Source organism: Doryrhamphus excisus, chromosome 9, assembly GCF_030265055.1.
Source record: "Doryrhamphus excisus isolate RoL2022-K1 chromosome 9, RoL_Dexc_1.0, whole genome shotgun sequence".
In the NCBI taxonomy this organism is placed as follows: domain Eukaryota; kingdom Metazoa; phylum Chordata; class Actinopteri; order Syngnathiformes; family Syngnathidae; genus Doryrhamphus; species Doryrhamphus excisus.
Genome location: NC_080474.1, coordinates 10,097,714 through 10,122,010, shown reverse-complemented (window position 1 = coordinate 10,122,010; position 24,297 = coordinate 10,097,714). Strand labels below are relative to the sequence as shown.

General features: G+C 38.4%; 1 protein-coding gene across 6 annotated transcripts in view; it reads left to right on the top strand.

Moving 5' to 3' along the window:
• Positions 1-24,297, top strand: part of col18a1a (collagen type XVIII alpha 1 chain a) — a 66,078-nt gene that overhangs the window by 34,058 nt on the left and 7,723 nt on the right. For 2 of the 6 annotated variants that reach the window (XM_058081532.1, XM_058081531.1), the window contains exons 3-24: positions 8,758-9,299; positions 10,885-10,968; positions 11,265-11,336; positions 15,645-15,726; positions 17,127-17,263; positions 17,859-17,885; positions 18,027-18,233; positions 18,332-18,358; positions 18,477-18,539; positions 18,671-18,748; positions 18,838-18,888; positions 19,002-19,133; positions 19,254-19,316; positions 20,432-20,476; positions 20,848-20,979; positions 21,046-21,117; positions 21,891-21,917; positions 22,135-22,233; positions 23,016-23,051; positions 23,160-23,249; positions 23,948-23,980; positions 24,169-24,204. In XM_058081532.1, the coding sequence (XP_057937515.1) occupies positions 8,758-9,299; positions 10,885-10,968; positions 11,265-11,336; positions 15,645-15,726; positions 17,127-17,263; positions 17,859-17,885; positions 18,027-18,233; positions 18,332-18,358; positions 18,477-18,539; positions 18,671-18,748; positions 18,838-18,888; positions 19,002-19,133; positions 19,254-19,316; positions 20,432-20,476; positions 20,848-20,979; positions 21,046-21,117; positions 21,891-21,917; positions 22,135-22,233; positions 23,016-23,051; positions 23,160-23,249; positions 23,948-23,980; positions 24,169-24,204 (2,135 nt within the window). Of the gene's footprint in view, positions 1-1,028; positions 1,585-1,956; positions 2,632-8,757; positions 9,300-10,884; positions 10,969-11,264; positions 11,337-12,598; positions 12,886-15,644; positions 15,727-17,126; positions 17,264-17,858; positions 17,886-18,026; positions 18,234-18,331; positions 18,359-18,476; positions 18,540-18,670; positions 18,749-18,837; positions 18,889-19,001; positions 19,134-19,253; positions 19,317-20,431; positions 20,477-20,847; positions 20,980-21,045; positions 21,118-21,890; positions 21,918-22,134; positions 22,234-23,015; positions 23,052-23,159; positions 23,250-23,947; positions 23,981-24,168; positions 24,205-24,297 lie in introns of those variants that run through there. The other 4 variants (XM_058081528.1, XM_058081530.1, XM_058081529.1 and 1 more) reach the window with 4 other exon arrangements.

Sequence of the window (24,297 nt, the reverse complement as noted above, 5' to 3'; positions counted from 1 at the left end):
TTTTATTTGATTAATTGAAAAAATTATCAACTGTTTCAGTTGACTAAGTTGCAGCCCCCTAAACTAGTTTAAGTGCAATAATGTGGACAGTGACCTGAAGCAGAATTCGAGCAAAAACAAAAACTGAACCATATGAAAACTGGGGTGCAAAAACCAACATTTGGCTGTTAACTCTGTTTGTTTTCAAATTTTTTGTTTTCAAAGTTGTTGTTTCATAGTCACTAGTTTGAGATCACTAGTTAGGGAGGGAACAATGGCTTGGTTATCTCCATCTGGTCCAGTTGCTCAATTCTAATCACTTCAATCATACTGCAAATAGAATATTGTGGAAGAAAAAATCACTTGGAAAAAATTGGTACCTTTTCATGAGTCCCTTAATTATTTTTGCCCAACAGGAATTTGTCTTATGATTCCTTTCAGGTATGTAAATTTAATACAGAACATTACAAACCTTGTCTTTCCTTGACGAAGATACACTTTACTTATCTTTGACATTTTCATGGACACTTGATAAAAACAGGTCCCTGTCAACTCCTCTGTATGAATGCACAAAGTGCTTCCTTGTATTTGTTTTTATGGAAATAACCAGGAGTTCCTTTTATCACTCAAGTTGCTTTTGGGATTCAAGGTCTCTGTCAACACCTCCCATTGTCTGTAAAGCAGTCTCTACAAAAATGTGAAGTCTGGATGGATTATGGTGTTCCAACATGAATGGCACCGTGCAGTACAGAAGTCATTTGTTTTCTATTGCTTATCCTGTGACAGTCATAGGTGAGTTAGAGGGTAAGCTGAATTAGGGAAAGAAGCAGAGTGCAACCAATCACAGTGTTTTTTTTTTCCAGTGTCAAGGACAGTCACTAAACATTGGAAGCATTCATACTACACACTGAAAAGAAAGACTGCCATAATTCTAAAGTATAGGTCAGCAGGAGAGATCATTTTTCACTGCTTTGACAAAGGGAGGAGGAGTTGAGAGGGGAACTGTTGTCAGGAGAGCCAATAAGGAGCGCAGCTCCTCCTGCTCTTGGGGTTTACCATTTTGAATGGGTACTCTCTTCACTTGTCTTTTCTGCCAAGTAGAGAGAGTGAAGAGACCACACTCGTGTATGTGTTTGTGTTGGGGTGTGGGTATGTGTGGGTGTGTTTGTGGACAGTAGGGGTTGTCAGGGCATGTCACAGTTCACTGAGGTAGTCTGATCAAACAGGTGGATGTGTTCACCAATATGCCAAAGATGAGGACCTTTTGTGGGATTTTTTTGTTGACTCTTTGTGTTGCCTACTCTGATGCTTGGTTTTGGTCCTGGACTGGAACTACTACTTTGGCTCCATTAGTGGATCACGAGGGTTCCGGCAGTCCAGCTGGTAGTGGAGAAGTACCAACCGAGCCCATTTTAAATGATGGAGGAGAGGTCATTGAGGACAGACACACTAACCAAAGTGTTGATCGGACTTTGCAAGGGACTCAAACTCCTCAGTTTACTACTGTCACACCAAGAGCAGGGACTGAACATACGTCAGACAAGGGCACAACAACGATTACGCCAAGCACAAGTAAACCTGGTAATGAAGCATCTTCACTTAAAGGTATGGGTTCTGGTAGATCTAATCATGCTGCTTTGAAAGAAGTTGGATTTGGGTCTGAATTTGCTCATGATAGCTTCAGTCTTCTGTTAGAATCAGAATTTACCAAACCAGATGAAATTAGCAGCAAGTCCGGTAGATCCTTTGTGGAAAAGCAAAATAGGTTTGCCAGTGTGGGAAGTGTGCGTTCTAAAGTTAGTGATCTGATGTTTCAAAGTAGCGTTGAGATCAGTACTAGTGGGACTCAAGAGGGTAACAATCTTGGTGGGGGTAGCTTAAATTGGAATGCAAATCAGTCTGATTTGACCATTCCTTCTCACAAGAAATCAGCCATTGCAGATTTATTAAACCGGGTTGTTGGCAAAAACTCTTCAGGAAGAATTGTGATACCACAAGACATGCAGAAAGTCCTTCAGGGGCATGCAGTTGATTCTACAGTTGACCTCGAGAGTCCACGTAACTCTGGAAGAAAAACACCAGGAGGTAGTGTAATATTTCCTACATTAGAAACACCAAGCTTGTTAATTACACAACCAGCTAATGTGCAATCAGACAGAGCAATATTACCCCAATCCACCCAGCACCGAGTCAACGATCAGGCTTTACCAATTACACCAGAGAGTCGGTTGAAACCTAATCAAAGCTCTTTGGATAGTTGGACACCAGCCAACAAGGACAAAGACTTAGCTACCCCGTATTGCTTATTGCTGAATACTGCACTTCCCTTCTGTTCATCCATGACCGGCGAGAAGTTTGCTGTGCCCAATCACTTCAACCAGTCTAGCATGGAGCAAGTCCACATACTCCTAAATGAATGGGCTTGGTTGTTGAGGTCAAATTGCCACTGTGATTTGGAGAGGTTTTTCTGTCTTCTTTTACTACCAAAGTGTGGCTCTCCAGTGCCGGTGTTGCCTTGCCGAAATTTTTGTGAGGTTTTAAAGGACAGTTGCTGGACACTCCTGGATGAGGGCCACCTCCCTGTGAAGTGCCAAAATCTCCCGGATGAAGAGTATGATGGGTATCGGTGCTTGTCTGTTTTGAATCAGAAAGGTAATGACTGGTTTTAAATGAATACCAATTTGGATATTTATTTGAACCAGTTTTCCAAATCCTTATCCCCCAGTTTATCTGCAATGTCAACCCCATACCTACAATTGCAACCCCGTACCTACACACTTTGATCCCAAGCAGCACCCCAATGAGTATCCTCACACAGGAAACTTACTCAGATTAAAACATGCTGTGGTGTTTGCTGTGGTGGGATGCTCTATTTATAACTGCATGCCATTTTATAATCTGTAATCTGTTGCATCTATTTGTTCTCTTGTTCATTAAACTGCATGTGGCTTGCTCCTACCGTCCATTGGGCAGATTACAGACATGCACACACTTACTAAAATTCATATACATTTAAGTGTTGTTCAGTTGCATGCCTGTTTTAGGTAGTATGATAGTAATGTGTCAATTGACTATGCTTAGTAGGTACTGTTGCATCAACAATTTGCTGACTTTTTAAGATGACTGCGAGTTTGGATTGATAGCTTTGGTAACAGCTTTAGACATTGTCCCATGGTTAATGTAGGCAAATCGAATTTTTAGATATTTCATTTTTCATAATTCATTCATCAGTCTGTCTGACAAACCCAAGTTTCTGCATGCCCTGATACGTTATCTTGCCTCTCTGGGATCTCTGGTTTGTAACACTTGGTTTAGATAGACCAATGGTGACTGGGAACCTCTACGATCGCTTTATATGTTCAGTATGCTTTGCTTGAATGTAAATGTAAAACAACTACCGTATATATAATGGCGTATCAAGCAGACATTGTGTTCAGGAGAGGGTTTGTTACTGCTTGCAAAAGCTTGTAACTCAAACTTGGTAATATTTTGAACCTTGGCAAAAACATATTTCATTGTGTAGTCCTAACAATTATGTACGTTATGCTAGTCGCCATAATTTCATTGCTCACATTAAATAAATGACACACTCTCTGCCCTCACCCAAGCTTGTGTAACGTCTAAAAACGTGTAACAACCACATTGCACGTTACAGATGTTGGAGAAACCTAACTCTAAAATGCTAAAGCTCCGTTTCTTGAGAAACTTGGGACTGTCCAGTCTCTACTTCTGGATCGGATTCGGGATCCAACACATATGGCTGTATGTTAAAACTCCTATACCGTTTGTCAACTCTTATACAATTGGGTTCAGCAGCTATCTGCAAGTCTTCCTGAGCACTTGGGAGTGTGACCAACTGCAGCCTGGAGTTGTGCCATGACTAGAATAAATTAAGACAGACCGGATTTTTGCGAAAATCCAAGCAAACAGCTGTAACAGGTGTAGATTCTGGAAGATCTACAAAGCCTTCTGTGCTGGTTATCATGTGTAGCTGCTCTATAGGAGTCCACAACTTAATAAAAAGGGCGGGAAAATGAGCATAATAGGTCCCCTAAAGCAAACAACAAGGTGGAAGACAACTGTCAAAATAATTTTATATCAACATCAGACACATCGGCTCTATATTAAATCCTGTATTTTTTTTTACTAGCTGCCCACAACCAACTTAGAATTGATCAGTGACACAGTTTTGTGGCCCAACCCACCAGTTGAGATTTGCCGTTCTAGATTGACAACACAATGTCTAAACATGTGACTTCCCAGATTCCCAAATATTTTCCCATGCAGAATCCTAAAGCTCTACATATAGGCGATGTTTTCAGCTCATTACCCAGAGAATCGCAATTGCGTTGCCCCATCTTGGAATGTTCTACCAATAAGAGGAGGCCTTCTTGACAAGACAAACTAGTACCATAAACTCAGCATTACTCCATTCAGTGACTATCCGCTTGACCTTGGAGCTGTCATTGGTTCACAAAGGGTCTTTGGTAAGGCGACATTGAGAATGCAAGAATGCTGTTAAAATGCTAATGGTAATGTTTTTGTGTAGGATTCTCTATATATAGTCGAACCCCTAATATGAGCACTGTCATTCCTTGTTGGATCTGTTGAAATTTAGAATATGTTTTTCCTATTGACAATAGGAAAAGATGTATATAAACTGTCATACAAGCATAGAGAGAAAGACCTGCTGAAGGCAGTTCACTTCACTACATTCTGTAGGGTCCCATGAAATCCATTTAATTTTTCCCAAATTACGCTGATTTTTTTTTTGCAAATTCCACTTTTTTCCTGTTTTTATTTTTTAGATTTCTCTCTTTTGTTTTTTAAATTATTGTAACGTGGACATAGTGGAATGTTTTCTCAGAAGGTTCTCCAGTTCATTTCAGTAGAAAATGGCCGATGCACATCTGTTTATGTGAATGATGAGTTAAAAGGTGGGATGCTTCACTAATGATAGGTTTGGGAAGCTTCGATGTTTCAAGAGGAAAGTCTGTTTGTACATTTGGCACATGACCATAAAATAAGAAATAACAGTAGAAAGAAAAGATGACGATGATCTTGTATAGAGAAGTCCTTGAGATGATGCGATTTTACAGACATTGTCATTTCATCTGTATAGAGATTAAGAATGAAAGGCCTTGTTAAACAAAGTGGGGAAGCTAAAACATGTCTAACTGTGTATCTTAGGATCAATAATACAGTTATTGCAGTATTGCTGTGGAAAATGTCACCATTCACTCGGGATGCGTACTGGTCGACAGAAAAATGAAATAGCTATTGTGCCTTATTAAGATGCTAAATTAAAGCTGACTTAGCCAGCCAGCTGCAGCAATTGTTCGAAGGTGATATTTATCAAGTAACATCTTGTAGGAAATGCATGGTCCCATAGAGACACACAGAGTCTGACATTTTTAAACTCAATTGCCAACATTAACATGCCAACAGCAATACAGTTGTCCCTTGTTAATTGGTTCCAGACCCGGCCACGATAAATAAATTTTCACAACATCAGACTCAGTGTTGGAATACAGTATATGGAAAAGCATAGAAAACCTGTTTATGACTTTGTAAATACAGGTTTTAACTCGAGATGGGCCAGTTACTGGTTTCAAGACATACTACGTTTTCTCTCGGTCATACCGTCCTACGGTATGAGAGAAACTGGAGGTCCAGCCTGTCCACTATGTGGAAATACTTTGTCATGTCCTGTGTTAATACTCACAGTTGGAGCAGGGCTTCGATGTGCTGAAACCACAAGCATTAGATGTGTTGCCAAAAGTTGACAATTAAACCGCCACAGACGTTAGCTGCCTTGTTAACATTAAGCAGTGCAGATGTGACAAGACGTGTGCTCTTCTGGTGTTGTTTTAGTGTGTATTTCATATGGCTTTGCAGCTATCGAACTAATGTGGCACATCTCATAATTTAAGTACATTTTCAACATGTTAACGTGAATATCATGACCTAATATTTTTGAATCACTTATAATGTAAAGATGTATTGGAGCCCGCCATGGTGTAGTGGTTAGCGTTCTGGACTTTCGAGCGGGCACCTCGGGTTTTAATCTCCACGAGTAGGTACCATCTGTATTCGTCAGGAAGGTGAAATATTAAGCTAAATTTAAGAAGCCAAAAACGTACCACTTCCACACGGAATGGAGGTTAACTTTTTTTTTTCACTCACATAACATCAGACATGTCATTGCTTATTGCTGCCTCGTGATCAGAATACTACACATCACTTGTATTTCAATTTGTGATATTGCAATATGGCGAAGGATGACTGTACACATTTCAGACACGGTGAACTCACACACGTTCCTCTCTTGCTCTCCACCAATCACACTCACAGCAAGCGAGGTGTATTCATGAACGTAGAAATTCTGAATATCTACATTACAATGCAAGCAGGTTGCCAGAGTGGTGAATCAGTTTTTTTATGTATGATTTAACGTACTGTTCAATTATGAAGATTTTTTGCACATTCCCTGTGTCCTGTATTACTGCTGTTTTCCATGTCCAAGTACCTGCTCTGGCACTGTTTAAGCACCAGAACTTTTCAAAGGCACCAAATTAGCATTGTTGATTGATAACTTTGACTCCAGGTAACATTTTGTCCACATAGTCAGGATGTGGTTCAGGCATGCGAACACAAGCCCAGCAAAGAGTCCCTCGAGCTTTGTCATTCTGATTTTAACAGAGTAAACATCTGTTTGTAAATTACACTTTTACTAGCCACAGTTAAACTTTAGTGTCTGTTTGACTTTTTACATGATAAATATGTTTAAGATGAACATTTGTTGTGACTTTTACATGTTTGTTTATCTAACAGGTGTTCATTTATCTTTCATGTCGCCAAGTCTACACTGAGGAAATGTCATCAAATTATACTACCATAGGAAAAGGTATCACTTAATAACAGTGTAAAGAACTTTACTGCTGTCCTGTTAAGGCTTGACTTGGTTCTTTGTCAGCTCAGTTTCAGAAGAGAGATTCTTTATTTGTTGAACAGTGTGCCAGACTATTCACTTGTTTTGAGGGTTGTTGAGCAGAAACCAAGACCCCTGGGTTCAGTCAAACTCCTTGTGTGTTTAAGCTCTCAACAAAGCTGACCATCATCTTCACTGATCTCCAGCACTCATGGCAGTGGGGAGGCTTTGAACCCTCAAATGGAGCTTGAGCATGAGTCACCAGGTGGTAAAGCAAAGCTTTGTCTTCAAAGAATGAAAAACTACAAGTGCTGTCTCAAAACAGTGTTTTTTTGAATTTTGTGGAATACATTACATCAAAGTAATAAGTACATTTTTGTCTGAAGCTCAATGTCAGTGAAACAATAACACAGACACCGCACCATGTAATGTAAATATCTGTGTTTTTGTTGTTTTTTTTTATATATACTGCGTCACCAGTCACCAAGAGAGATGGGGGTTTGGGGGAACATATGCTGACGACATATACAGAAAATGATTCACTTTAGTTAGGTTCTATATTGATAACAATAGTGCCTGGCTTTCATAAGATAACGGCCAGCAGTTTTATGGATAAACCTGAACATGTGCATTCATATGTGGGTATGCATCTGCAATACTGCCTGTCTTTTGAGATGCATTTGGTATTTTTCATCTGTGTTTGCGTGAATCAGTCATGTTGTACAGTGGAAGCCTGCACATTTGTGATTCGGCAAATTCATGGATTTTTGGTAAAAAAAAAACAAAAAGAATTTTTTTTCAAATCAAATCTTTGTTTGGTAGTCCGAAACAAAGAAAAATATATTTGCTCAAGCATGCATATGTTTTAAGTCGTAATAGGCTGCATTCAAACATGAAACAGAATTATTTAGTAATCAATGTTCTTTTGAAAAACCGTGACCAAGTAAAGCTGCAAAATTCCAACTGCAAAGTGGCGAGGGACGACCAAACATCATAGTTGCCAGTGCCGCTTATTAAGTGATTTTCGGCTTTTTTTTTTTTTTTTTTTATCTGCCCCTAGCCTATGTTTTGTTTCATTTGATATGCTTACTACACACACATATGTAGTAATAATACTTATGCATGTGTACATTATACTTACATACACACAGTTCTTACACACAACCGTATACCTTTTGTCTTTGAATGCATCAGTATTTTGTCTGGAATGCCTTGTATTTCTATTATAATCCATTTAGCCATTTTTGGGGGGAAAATTTTAAATATGCATATTTTTGACTAATAATAGTCTACAGTAAACTGCAAAACAGCAAGAAACCGCAATATGATTTGTTAAATGAATATATTTGGGGGGGGGGGAGCTGATGGAGTGGAGTGTGTAAGAGTAAAGTCGAACTTCATAGGGCTTGAATCTGGTTTGTGTTGTAAGTGAACAGTATAAGGAGGATTTTGAGGTGGGGAGAAGCAAGCCATGTGTCAGCAAAATACAATTTTTTTATGGGTGTCTTAATTACTTGCATATTTCTGCCATTTGCTGGTAAGTCTGGAATGAAACCCAGTGAAAAGGGGGCTCTTCTCACACCTGAGATCAGATGAATTCCCTGTCATAAATCATTTTTGGTGCAGACACATTAAATTACCATCCTTGTCAATGTCATGTAGGCTGCAGCAATACCATAAGTAATAATGATTTGTTTAATCAAAGAGTGAAATGACAATTCCAACAGACACAATTGCATGCAATCAAGAAAACCTCTTCTAACCCTGCCATGCTGCCCTTTCTTTTAACCTCCAACTCATTCTATTGAAATAGTGGGCTCACATGCATTTTTTTTGTTCCTCTTTAGAAGACACCGGTCTATCTTTGCTGCAGCTGATTGGGGACCCTCCTCCGAATGAGATCACCAGAGTTTACGGGCCCGACACCACTCCAGGATACCTGTTTGGCCCCGATGCCAACACGGGTCAACTGGCACGTGCCCATTTGCCGAACCCATTCTACCGTGACTTTTCCCTCATCTTCAACTTGAAAGCCACTTCTGACAGAGGCGGTGTGTTATTCTCTGTCACGGATGCCACACAGCAAATCATGTATGTGGGTGTGAAACTGTCACCCGTGATGGGCAGCAATCAGGATGTCATCTTGTACTACACGGAGCCTGATTCAGAGACATCATACGAGGCGGCCAGGTTCATTGTACCCTCTTTGAGGGACACCTGGACCCGGTTTGCCATTGCAGTGAAGGATGACAAGGTGATGTTATACCTCAACTGTGATATCGATCCTCAAGTTATGCGCATCGAAAGGTCCCCTGATGAGATGGAGCTGGAAGCTGGCGCTGGGGTCTTTGTCGGACAGGCTGGAGGCACGAATCCAGACAAGTTTCTGGTATGTATAAAAACTGTAGCTGTTGTGTGCAAAACACATGCTGAGGTTGTGCGGTTTACAAAAATAAAAAAAAATGTCATGAGTTCACAGCAATTCTTAATTTAAAACCTTTCAGAGTAGAGGAAGCACAAATCCCAAATCCCATTTTTTTGGAACCAGCATCAACATAACACCTGCTGCTCTGCTGCTGGTTTATTTTCATAATCAAGCATGCGAGACATTGCAGCTGAATAGTTTGTATGATTTTATTGCTCAAATTGGCTTGATCTGAACCATAACATGAATGTTGAATTCATCACTCGAGCTTCCCGTAAATTGTCTGCCAGTAAGTGGAGGATTTTGGCATGGGCAAGGGCTAGTGTCATAACTACAGCGGTACTTCGTTTTTGTTATTAATTATGTACAAAAACTGATAATTTTTTTACCATAAGAAATAATGGAAATACAATTAATCTGTCACGGACACCCACATATTTGAAAAAAATATGTCTTTACTGAGAATAATTACAGTTTTACATTAAGAAAAGAGAGCAAAATAATTCTAAATGAGGACTGAAATGCATACATGAATATTTAACGTCACTTGTACCTTTTATTGAAGACTTGTTGGCGAAGATAGAGCAGGGAAGTAGGAGGAGAGGAGATCCAGACCAACAACAACATTAGCACCAAGATGAAACGTATTGTTGATGCAGCAAACAGACTTTTGTAACATTCCCATTTGAGTTTTTCAAATAAATGAACTTAACATGACACTCTTTTACAGTGGAACCTCGGTTTGGGTCCGCCTTGGTTAGCGTGTTTTTGGATTAAAGTCAAAATTTACACCAAAAGTTTTTCCCCCAAAGAAAGGAATCAATGAAAAATAAGGTTACTTTTACCTTCATTGAAGATGTGACTTTTCCTAAAGACACTTTTGTCTTCAACACCACCTTTCTGTTTTGTCATGAGTTATATTTTGAATTCAGTAGTGTTCCTCAACTTCTTTATCAAATGCTGACACCTGCGACTTCATATGGCTCAGTTTTGTGTGACTGAATCACTGTGTTACTGTGTTGAAGAGGAACGTGTTGCTCTCCATAGCTGCCACATTGTGTCTTTGGGAACAGTCCAACAGGTTTACCGTTAAGCAAGTTCACCAAGCTCACGATCTCTTTCCACAGCACTGCACCTGCAGTATGTACTGCAGTTGTCACAAGATTTCCTGATGCTGGATATTGATTTTTTTTTTCTTATGCTTATCTTCACAATGGACGCGGGTGGGCTAGCCTATCCCAGCTGTCTTCAGGCGAGAGGCAGGGTACACCCTGGCTGGTCGCCAGCCAATCACAGTGCACATATAGACAAACAATCATTCCCACTCACATTCATAACAATGGACAATTTTGGAGTATACAGATACTGAATATGAAAACCAAATTTGAACAAGTGTCTAACACTTCCCTAATACATTCAGCTTCTCTGAATGTACTAAATTGAATTTGCTGAAAAATATCTACTTATCTATGCAGTTGCATGAAAACAAGATTGATTGAGATTTCATTACCAAGCATTGGCATTCACCTTGTTCTTGTTTTTATAACAGGGTGTGATCAGTGAACTGAGGGTGGTGGGAGACCCCCGTGCTGCTGAGAGGCATTGCGAAGAGGATGAAGATGACTCAGATATTGTAAGTATCTAATCATCTAATATAGCAGGTTTAAATAACATGGATGTGAGATATGCAACCACGCTGCCATCTGTGTTGGGTCTAGCGGTTGCAAACGGTTAAGGAGGTGAACAGACATCAGTGAAACTATTTTCTTTGGAACGCCTATTAATCAAAATGCATAAAAATTACGAACATTACTTTTTTGGTAAGGAACCAAAAATATTTGTAATGGAGCATTTCTTGCTAAATGTGTAGTAAAGCAATTACAAGTGAACCTTAAATTTAAAAAAAAAACCTGTTATTGTTATTCTCAGGCCTCAGGGGAAGGAAGTGCCGATGGAGAAACCAGACCATCGAAACCAGTAACAGAGAAGCACACATGGGTGGTATGGAGTCATTTGTATTTGTTATGGAATGACATTTGATGAGAGAGAGGCCATGTATGAACATGCAGTATCATTTTTACAGTATTGTCATGGAAGTACTGTATATGTATACTATCCATTAGCATTGAACATCAAAGTTATCATACAGATATGCAGAGCCGCCCTTCCCTACATGCAGAATACAAGACATTGCTACCGTGATGCATGGAGTACCAAGGCTAGTTGCCACAAGGATGTACAGCATCATCATCAATCAGTCCCTGGTGGTGTAAGGGTACAGCTCCTGCCTTTTAAAGGAGAGGGCATGTTTTACCACTGTAGTTGATCTCTGATTATGCAAGTGTACTCAGTGTTAGGGCCCAGGAGGGTATCAAAAGAAGTATAGTAATACCCTGTTTATCACGGTTAAGTGGTTCCACACCCGAGAGTGAAGATTGCATTTCCACAAAGTAGGATTCCTTATTTATAAATTTTGTATTTTTGTCGTCAGAGCATAGAGAACCTGCTTACAACCTTGTAAATATGTTTTTGTACACAGTATTAGTGGTCTAGACATCACATGACACCCTCTAGTGACATTTACACTCATAATACAAAATACAGTAAAGATAATAAGAGAAAATAAGGCACGTAGGGAATAAATAAGACATAATAGACTCACATGTTTGCATTATGAGTGTTTTTATTGTTAATTTCTCAACTTCCACTTTCTGTACAGTACTTCCTGGCTATTGTCTCATCAATATAACATTGCTGACACCTATTGACCAGTGTAGAGTACTGCATATTATTGCAACATCTTAATTTTTATGCTTGGAAATGCTTACTATAAGCACAAAAAAGTAACATATACAAAAATTGACATTTTTTACGAATATGAGGACATATTCAACCAGAAAACAGCGATGATTTATTTATATATTTTTTTGAAAAACCAAGAGAGTGAAACCGCAAAATTTGAAGCATCTCTATAAATGATTTTATAGAGATATGCCAGGCCCAGTTGAAAAGTGAGACGTGATTCATCTCGAAAGAGACACTGCAAATTGTTTAAATTTGATACACTAACAACCATATTCCATGATAAAGGATTTCTCTGTTTATTCCGTTATATTTTTCCAGCTGGATTTTGTCATTTGGTCTCTCTGTCCCTGCTTTATGTCTCTTTCACATTGGCGCACAATCAGAATCCACAAACACCCACTTAAGTCGTCCCACCCCCCTCGCACCACAACTGAGTTTGCTCCTGATTAAGAACAGAAAGCGGAAAGAGTGCAGACCTAATGGGCAGGTCCACACTGCAACAACTCCTTGTCTGGACATTAAGAATTCTGCACTGATGCCCTGTCACTTTTACAAGTGGGTTTCTTCCATCTGTTCAATCGGTGTTTATTAGCATTATAATAAGAGAAGTGGTGCTGAAGACGACAGCTGGTACCTAATGTTTACCTGCGAATGTTTTCCCATGTTATGTCTGTTCACAGGTAGCACAACTTACAGAGTCAATGTGCAGCACAAGACAAGTCTGGGCAAAGAGGAGAGGGTAGATGTGAGACTTTCCATTATGTCATTCAGGAATTTGTAAAAACGGGATGTAAAGATGCTCAGGAAATCCTTAACAAAGAAGACGTACTATGTTATCAGCTTGTTTTTGTCTGTAGCAACCCAGACATTCACCAGGGTAATTGACATTTGCTACATTTTAGCTGTTGTTAATAATTATAATGATCTCAATCGCAAACTACCTGTGGCAGCTGGGCTTGTACTTTCACATCCAGAAAAAGTGCAGACCTCCACCAAAGTTGACGAAAGGGTCAATAAATACATTAATTGCCATTCTCCCATGGGCAATACCTCGGAAAAAAGGGAATGTACCCGGGATAGCAGCTTTAAGAGCTGCTATTGCAGTCTATTCATCTACTAATTCATATCATTCATACATAGTGCTCCGAACTACACAGCATCATGCATCAAGGAAGCTAATATTACACACACACACACACACACACACACATATATATATATATATATATGTGTGTGTGCGTGTGTGTGTATATGTGTGTGTGTGTGTGTGTGTGTATATATGTGTGTATATATGTATATGTATATATATGTATATGTGTATATGTATATATATATGTATATATGCATTTACATATATATGGATATGTATATATACATATATATTTTTCCCCAATAAAATTCAGTTTTGCACAAATGTTAAAGCACAATATGATTGATGAAATCATGTTTTTTTTCAGAATTCTTTTTCTGAATTGTAGCATTCTGGGTCATTAATGGGCCTGCCTATTGATCTAATACTATACACTGTATAATGTATATTAATGCGAACTCAACCTTGAAAATAATGCAATTCACAAAGCACAGTCTAACTTAAGGATATATTTCAGTGTATGTGTATGGAGAGTGTTGGGGCTGAAAATAAATGAAGCATTACTGTACTCAACTAACATCCTATCTTTGGTTCACTATGTAAAAATGCAAATATGATGTTCGAAAATAATAGAAATTGATACGTAGAGGTAAAAAAGGTAAAAAAAAAAAAAAATGATTTTTTTTTTACACTCAAGGACTTTCATCACCAAGGAAACTGGATATGTGTTTTTAGAATCTGTAGGTCGTGCGGTTCAAATCCATCAACATTGTTAGACAGCTCGGGTCAGCCACCCATCGCCCTCTGTTATGATGAAGATGAGTGAAGATGTTGGGTATTCTCTATCACATTGTTGTTTGTGTAGTCGCTGAAAAGTCAACCATGGCCTGACCAAATTCTTAGCATAGTCATTGCTATGCGACACAGCAGGGGGATTTAGGCTGTCAGAAAAAAATCGAGTTAATTATCAACATGGGCTTCATGTTTTCCGCTTCAGCTGCGCTCACTTTTACATCCTTCACAGGTGACAATTTGAGGTGTGTCTCAGGTGAAGAATAAGCTTCAGATGCATGCGTGTTAGGGTGTGTGTGTGTTTAGGACAGGGTTATCCATTATTTCCTCCCCTGCCTCCATACTCACACAAAAGAGTTGAAATTACTCCTGCCTCCTCCAGTCTTCAATTACTCCGGTTGCTTGGCAACCCGTATTGTTAAGCGCCCTTTTACTCTTTTTTTTGTTGAAAACTGATAATAAACAGCGTTATTTTGGCAGTTTGCTTTTATGACATCTTTTGGAAACTGGTCTCAAGGTTGAGGTTTGAGAAAATAATGGTATTATTGTTCCTGTTTTAACCCTGAAAGATGCACACTTTTAGAAAGGGGGCTGTTGTCCTGGTGTGCATACTTTAGCATCTGTTCATGAACCTTTAAAAAAAAACACAAATACCAGAATGTCCCAGTTCTTACGTGATTACTGTTGTGTGAAAGAACATACTGTTAGACGAGAAGCGCAGTATACGACTTGAGTTCAAAACTAATGACTGACTGACTACTTCCAATGCAACCAATGAGAGAGTTTAGATTACACTATGTGACTTGGAACGATGAGAATTTGTGTCCATTCATCCATATTCTGTACCGCTTATCCTCACAAGGGCATCCTGGAGCCGAACCAGCTGTTTTGGGGCAAAAAAATAATATCCAATATATGGGCCAATAACCAACATATCGATATATGAAATAAGATCACTATTATACACAGGTTATACAGCATACTGTACATAAACATAAATTCATATAATACCCAAAATATAATTAAACACAAAGAGCCAGAAGATGACTATTTAACATAAACTAATTTGTAACTAATATATGATGTGTTTATAAAAGGCTTATTCACAAAAACTGCATACAACTATCATATGGTAAATATGGACAAATATATGTCATTTAGTTTAAATGTTACACATTTTGTTAATAACATTTTTGAGGGTGGGGCATAATTTTATATTAAACATCATTGCTTTACGGTAATTTAATATAAGTAATACAGCAACATCATATGTTATAGTTTACAGATGTACACTATATTGTATACTGTAATATGCTACTTCACTGATGTTATTTTTCAGTGTTGGGAAGAGTTGGGTTACACTTGTTTGTGTCAGGAAACATTCGTACTCGGTGATCTTTTGGGGATTGTTTGGGTTTAATGTTAGCTTGCACATTTTCCCATGACCTCTAATGGGATCAACTGAGCACAAAGATGAAACATTTCATGGTAAATGTCACAAATGGACCGGAAGAGACAATATCTACTGTAGATATACAGTTTTAGTTCCAGCGTGTCTACTAAATGTTATTTATCATGTCTAATAAACATGATTCTGATGTGTTGCTTTTTTTTTTTAACAGGAGACAGCTCCGCCATCTTCACGGCCTATTCAACAGCCCCCGGTTGCTAAGCAAGTTGAGACGTCAACTGCAAGACACACAGGTAAAGTGCTGCCTGTGTATCATTTTAATTTTAAACACTGAAGAGGTTGCTTCATCAAAATAGTGATTCTTGCCTTGCTGATTTGATGGCAAATGCTTCTATCTAGTGGAGAGGAGGGTTATTACACAAGGTCAGTTTTATCTAGAATTTTTGTAAATATAAACCACTCTTCTTGTAATGTGTTCAAGTTGTTTTCATGAAAATCAATATAACGAAAATATATCAGTGGAAGATGTATCAAATGGGCAGTATTCATGTTTTTATGTATTTATTACTATACATATACTGTAAACTGTATTGCTGTAATATATTGTACGTTCCAAACTCATGTATTGTTATATACTATATACTGTACACACATGTCATGACACTTCATTGGCTATATGTTGATGTGTTGACACTAGCTTTTAGCTTTATTTAGTCAGAAAATATTGGTTTAAATTACAATAACATATATAGTATTCCCTTGTTTATTGCAGTTAATTAGTTCCAGATCAGTTCTGTGATCAGTAAATTTCCAAAAAGTAGGATTACTTATTAAAAAAAGAATACTGATGTAGTTAGAACATAGATACCCTGAGGGAATCCCAAAGGGATTAATAAAGTTGTCTGTCTGTCTTTTTTTACATTATAATAGCCCTCGAGACATCAAATAACACCCATAAAGTTACTTTTACACTTGTATTACACAATATGGTAGACATAATAACAGTCAATAAGACATATTAGATATAAGTTAGATATAAAATAGATTTACATGTATCGAGAGAGTATTTTTGTTGTATTTTTTATGTTTTTTTCTGGATAGCATATTTCCTGCAATGACTGTTATTAACTCATTCTATCCCAGCCATTTTTCAAAAGACAACCCCTTCAGTACCAGCCATTTGAGACGATTTTGACTGAATTTTGAAGACACACAGAATATTATTATTACTATGAACATATAAACATGTAACCAACCAAAAGAAAAATTAGAATCTCGGCTTAAAACTGCTTTTAAAGCGACATTTAGCAGTGTCATCATCTCTTTTTGCCTCTCATACAAAAAGGTATAAAGACATATCAAAAGATGTAAGAAGTAGTCTTTTGGATCGGGCACACAAGTTTATAAAAACAAATAAATACATCTTCGGTATTGAATGAGTTACTGACCATTACTGACCTCTAGTGACCAGTGTAGAATACTACATATTACATCTTTGAATGCATCTTCTGAATGTCTTATATTTGTATGTTTGCTCTTGTGCTTAAAAGTGCATTTAGGTCAAGAATATGCAATATTTTCAACTTGTGTCTTGCTACTCACTGACAATTGGATTGTGTTTCATTACAATGGCATAAATCAAGTTGTCTAGAAGAAAGGGTGTACATGTAAATTGGTTGTTATTGTTTTACAGGACCAGTTGGGGCTAAAGGAGAGAAAGGAGACCGAGGGGACAGAGGACAGAAAGGAGACAGAGGTCTAGCGGGGCCAAAAGGAGATGCAGGGTATAGCTCTGCTGTTGGCTCACAAGGTGGAGCCCAAGGACTGAAGGTCTGCAGAATTTTTTTATTTACATTTTTTTAGTTCTTGATTAAAAATACACAAGAGCTTAAATTTGTATCAAGAAATAACAAGCAAAATCTTTGAAGCAAGTGACACATTTGTTTCTAGTTGAAAGCTGAAAGTTGATCTAAAAATATCTGGGTGACTCTAGGTGTCTATGAACTCTGTATTATGGATAGAAATGCTATGGAACCTTGATTGGCGTTGAAACGTACTCTAATTAAATACATTTTTCCCATGAGAAATCATGTAAATTCAATTTATCTGTTCCAGGAAGCGTTAAATGTTAGTGTTTCTCACCTTCTTGTCCATCATCGGTTATTTTGCAGCCATGATCCTATGAGAATGGGAATGTGGAATAACTGTGTTAGTTAGCAAAGAACTACAGGGTCAACCACTGATGACATCATAGATGGGCAACTGAGCTGACTTTCAGTTGCTAACATTAGGCTGCTAACGCGGACATTTTGTCATACAAATACATTAAATACACAGTTCCACTCATTTAAGTTAATATATAAGTTAATATATAAAGCTTATTTTAGATATTTGCTAATATATTCTTTCATTATTAAATTTTTAGGGAGAACCAGGGGAAAGAGGAGTAAAGGTGAGTCTACAGATTATTTCTTGATTCAGTGTCGTCGAACTTTTACCTACAGTAAGACTATATCTCACTAAAAGTCAGCGTATTACGAATATTTCTCCAATATTCCTGACTATGAAAAAACTATGCTCATTTATTTTTCAGGGCAATGCAGGTTTTGGATACCAAGGAAAGAAGGGTGAGCCCGGCCCTGCTGGACCCCCTGGTCCCCCTGGCCCTCCAGGTCCGGCATCTGAGGTCTCAGCGTGCAAGGAGGTCTCAGATGCTTCCTGTGGGCCTGGTCCTCGAGGCCCACCTGGACCCCAAGGGGCACCCGGTGCCCAAGGACCTCCTGGAGCTGAGGGAGAACCAGTTAGTGTTCTATATATCTTGCAAAGCAAGCTCTCAACCACAGTGTTAATATTTGCATATATTGAATATATTAATCAACATTTTACGCACTTACACAGGGTGATCCTGGAGAGGATGGCAAGAGGGTGAGTGTTGTGTTAAATATATAAGCGTGTGTGGTGGCGGTAGATGCATACCTACAATCTACACTATGCCTTTGCATGTGCTGTACTAGATTCACTGAAATGTCTTTTCTTAATTCAGGGTGTTGCTGGACCGCCCGGCTTTCCAGGAACACCTGGTGATGCTGGACCAAAGGGAGAGAAGGTTAGATGCAACACATATTGGGGAAAATAATTTTATGCTGTTATTGATGTAGCATACAAAGAAATACATTTATTTCTGGGTTGCACATGACATCACAATTCTGCTCCATAAATCGGATTTTATGCTTGCAGGGTGATCGTGGAGAGGGTCAGCCTGGTCTCAGGGGCCCCCCAGGTCCTCCAGGACCCCCAGGACCAGGAGTCAGACCTGTAAGTCAATCTTTGGTGAGCCATGTATACCTTCTGTCTTTTATGATCATTGATTGGATATAACTGTTTTTGGAATGGCTGTATTTCAGACTTTTGTGGATATGGAGGGCTCAGGATTCCCAGATCTGGAATCTTTTCGGGTAACAATAATTTAATACAACCACAATATGTAAAGGGAAATACATCTGTGTGAAAAATGTTAGTTTATTGGAATTTTTGTCGACGGATGCTTGATTCATATCTTTTGATTTAGGGACTGCCAGGGCTACCGGGACCACCGGGCCCCCCTGGTCCACCTGGTGTTTCTGGTCCCTCAACTGCAGGTACTGGATGGACATCTGGAGCTGTTGGTCCACCTGGAAAAGATGGAGCACCTGGCCAACCTGTAAGTACCAATGTATTCCTCAATTAACATACATACTGCATGTCAGATAATTGTAGCTTGTTTATCAACTTGGTTATGATGATCGTTCATTCACTTGTGATGTCAATCTCTGGCTTATAGGGCTTGTCTGGTTTACCAGGTGTTGATGGTGCACCAGGAGCCCCTGGTCCTAAGGGGGAAAAGGTAATTTAATACAGATTTACCTCAGTCAGAATATCATTTTAATACCATATATTAACTGACCTAGTGAACTAATGGTGAGTCAAGTACTGGCACCTATGCCTACATTTGAGTTTACCATTCAATTCAACAACCATGCTTAGCCTTTTCCATTATCGTTTAGACAAAAACAGCCTCCATCTACTATCTAATAAAGATGGAATATATTATACTTGATGCAATTGTAGTTAAGTAAATGGTCCGATGATAACAACCTCTAATTAAACCCATTAAAAATATACGTATGGTCCTCCTGTATCACTTCTCTACATCCATCATCTTTATGTTCAGCACATAAAATATTGTACATCCACAACTGGTGACTATGATTTCATGAGTTTTGTTGTTTTTATGGCTTTCCCATGGTACGTAAGACAGCTAATATAGCTCCAGTTAAATTAATAATTTCAGAGTTCTGAGTCAAAAGGCTACATCCCAGATGTCCAGAGGATGGTCGAGTCTATATGTAAATAATAAAAGGCATTAATATCTAATACGGTCTCATATTATCTATCCTTTCTGTGGCACACTGTGTTGAATTATGCCATCGTTATTTTCCTAATCATAAAACACAGTCAGATGTGTACAAGGATCTTTTCTATGCATATTTTGAATTGGGGGAGGCGGGACAAATATAATGGTTTTCTTGATTGTTTGAACTGAAACGAACTGAAATTGCATCCTATATACGTAAATATTATAATGCGCAGTTTGCAAAATACACATTTTCTGCTACACAGATAATATTGACTAAGTACAGGAACTTTGGAAGTTCATCAACCGTTCCCTTTCGTGTTGCAGCCTTCCCGTGTGGTAATTAGTGTGGCTAGCTCTTTGAACGTTTTCTGTTTTGCTTCCAACACACACTTACGGGGCCTAGTTATGCCATGTGAATGAAATGTGAGTTATGTATATGTTGACATCCAAAATAATGTGGTGTCCAATCGTCATGATTGTTATCACGGACTTGTGAGTGTAAGGTTTTATTTTCCACTATTTTTTTATTAACTTAACATTGTTTTATGATATGGCAGTGATTCAATGTGTCAACTATATATCTTTATTTTGTTACGGTTTAGGGCGATTCTGGTGATATTGGTGTTTCTGGACCAGCTGGCGTGAAGGTGAAACATCATATCATCAACATTGAATTTTAAGGACAAGACAGTGGGACATGCCTATTTAATAATTACACTGTTAGAAACAAACAGTTTTGTCTTTTAGAGCTTCATTGGTTCCTCTTTTGTCCTTTGTCTTCACCAATCTCCTTCCTCTCGCTTTATCCTCCTCCTAACTTTTAATCCTCTAATGCAAGTAACAGAACAACTTCAGAACTTCAGCATGAAAGATTGTGCCTCTAGTTTGTTGGCATCAATGTTAGTTCTGGTGTGTGTGTCTATATACGTATATATATATATATATATATATATATATATATATATATATATATATATATATGTATATCTATATATATGTTTTTTCATCTATTCAACAGGGAGCTCAAGGAGATAATGGTTTACCTGGACGTACAGGGGAGCCTGGATTGGCTGGTTTACCTGGTCCAATGGGACCAGTTGGCCCACCTGGGCCCCCCGGGCCTCCTGGACCAAGCTATCGTGTTGGATTTGTAAGTTCCATAAGTATATATGGTCAAAGTTAGAAGAATCATTGTTTATGTTGTTGTCGTTCGAAGGATGACATGGAAGGATCTGGTGGAAGTTTCTCAAATCGGGTTCCTGGTGTGAGAGGACCCGAAGGAATACAGGTAAGGTTGATTTTCTCTCTCTGTATGAACAATGTACAGAAATTCTACCAGAGGTCTCTCTTGGTTTACTGCCACACATATACACACGTGCAATGTAGCCAGCTGTTATGTAATTGCTCTGGTACATTTGAATTTGGGGTGCACACCTGCACATGTGTGTGTGTGTATTATATATATATTTATATATTTCACAATATTTCATCATAGAAAGCACAGGAAAAAAATCTGTCTCTGTATCTGTCTTTTTTTAATAATGTTTGTTGTAAATTGTGAACATTGGAAGATGGTCACAAAGCTGAGATGCAATTTTCTTGAAAGATTTCTAACTTCTTTGCATATCTACACATCTTGCTTTACAAAATATCAAAATACTCTTTTATTTTTCATATGTGGCCCTGTAAAAAGTGGATAAAAGTTGTGTTAATTAAGACAGAGTAAGTTCATTGAAACAGTCTTGGAGGCTGTATGGGTTAGTTGACTGGGTGCAAAGACAGCATCCCAACACTTTTCTTAAATAGACAGAGGTGACAGGCGATAACGACTAAAGATAACATCCTGACAACAGCCTGACATTAGGCACTTAGGGAGTTTCTCCTTTGTTGCCAGCACCTAAAATTTGGAGAGCCCACCTATTCTGAGCTTCACAGTGATAGGGGACAGAAGTAGGATAACTGAATATTCAAACAGCTTTGCCATTGTCATCATAATGGATGTTGTCTTTGGTAGAATTGTGGTTTTATTGAGATAATCACAAACTAAATGTGTCTTCTCAGGGTCCACCGGGTCTACCTGGACTTCCTGTAAGTAGCCAAGCAGTTATTGTGGTAATCAGTCATGTGTTATTTTTATATATAATGTGATGTGAGGATAACAGTGGGCACGGATATAATACAGAGATAAAAAATGTCAATGTTTTATTTATATTGTCAAGATGCAGGTATTTTACCACAGTTTTATGATTGTATGAAGTCTCTTGCTTTTTTCTGCATTATATCTGGAATGTCTGAACCTCTGCAGGGTAAACCCGGTTTGCCTGGCCTCCCCGGTCAGAAGGGCAGTGGCGGCCCAGAAGGAAGAGATGGGCAACCGGGATTAGATGGCTTCCCTGGAATTCAGGTCATTAATTCACCATATCCGATGTTCTTGTCCTGTCCGTTTGTTATCAAGCTCCAGCAAACATGTTAAATTAATATACTGCATATACAGGTACAGTGGTGTGAAAAAGTGTTCCTGATTTCTTATTTTTTCTGCATGTTTGTCACATGTAAATGTTTCTGATCATCCAAAAACATTAAATATGTGTCAGTCACAGCACAACTGAACACAAAATGCTGTTTGCAAATTAAACTTTGGATTATTAAGGAAGAAAAAAACAAACCTTCATGGGCCTATGTGAAAGCGATTTCCCCCCAGTCTGGAAACTTTAGAAAGTAATTTGGGACTCCAAAGAACCACAGTGAGAGCCATTATCCACAAATGGCGAAAAAAAGTTCCAAGACCAAAACCACTGCTGAACAAAAAAACATTAAGGCCTGTCTCATTGTTGGCAGTAAACATCTTCATGTTTGTGGTCTAACAGGGCAAAAGTTGAACTTTTTGGAAGATGTCGGTCCAATTACATCTGCCATAAAAGTATTTCAGAAAAATAACGTCACACCAAGAGTAAAATATGGTGGTAGTAGTGTGATGTTCTGGGGCTGTTTTGCTGCATCAGAATTTGGAAGACTTGTTGTGATAAATGGAACCAAAGCTTCTGCTGTCTAACAAAAAATCCTGAAGGAGAACGTCCGGATATTTGTTTGTGACCTCAAGCTGAAACCTGCTACCTTCTGATACAATGGCAAGTTGTTGATTTTTCAGTCTCGTGTTTCATTCTTAAATTTTCTTTAATTTTCCAGGGAACAAAGGGTGACAGAGGTGACAAAGGAGAGAGGGTGATTATTATTTCCAGTCAAACTGTTCATGTGTTGATTGTCACCGCAAAGAAATAGAAGTGGTAGAAGATAAGATGGTAATTGTCTAACATCCATATTTTGTTTAAGGGTGAAGCAGGCCGAGATGGATCTGGATTTCCAGGACCGCCAGGCCCACCCGGACCACCTGGACAAATCATCTATCAGCCATCTGAAAATGTAAAAGAAATAAATGAAAATGAAATTGAAAAAACAAGTACTTTTTTGGAAGTAGAATTCCTGATTTTCTTTATTTATAGATTAAATATTATAGTAGTTAGATCATAGACAACTTATTTAGGACCTTCAAAATACATATTTTTAAACAAGCACCCTTTTACACTCTTATTTCCCAAGTTGACATAATAAAACCAAATAAGCCATTTCACACATAAGTGTGCTGTAAATGTATTCCGATGGTAGGGGAACTGAGCGTGGGGCAGACAGGAAGTGACACCAAAGGTTCAAAATTTAGTTTTAGCTTGCGTGGGTTAAGACTGTGGCAGTAGTCCATGTTAGGAATTACTGTACCTGTTGTCAGATAATTGAAACTTGCAATAAAAGCCTGTTGTTTGGGCAAGCAAGTCTGGTGCTTCTGACGCTGACACCATAGTGACCGATGTCAAATACTGGTTTCATCAATATCTTGTCTTTATGTCTTTGTGTCTTTTGAATGCTTTATATTAGTATTTTAGTTCAATTAGCCATTTTTATACTTGTTGATGTTTAAATGCTTAATTTAGACAAAAGTTACTTAGATGTGCACGTTTTCTGTTTACTAATAGGCCGTATTCAACCACAAAACTTTTTTTTTTATTTTGCATTTCTTTTCTCTTGTCTTGTCTTGTCTTACAATTATTCGGTTTATATCATTACAGTTTGATGGTGTTGTTGGCAGTATTGGGGCTCAGGTATGTATTCAATAAAGTAGGTTAATAGAAGATATACTGTATATTGTACTAAATCAGTCTAAATGTTGGTATTGGGCTTTGATTGTAATTGCTACCTCACATTTTTGCTGAATATCACACTTTTTGTAAGAGGTAGCATAAAGTCAACTAGAAAGTCTACTCCATTAATGTGTGTGTTTTCTACAAAGGGAGGACCCGGGCTGCCTGGCCAAGCTGGATTCCCTGTAAGTCCATTTGTTTCAGAGAGGTGACACACAGTCTGATGTGATTGCGTATTGTACTTGTCGCTGGTGTACCCAGCATGCCTTGCGGGTACT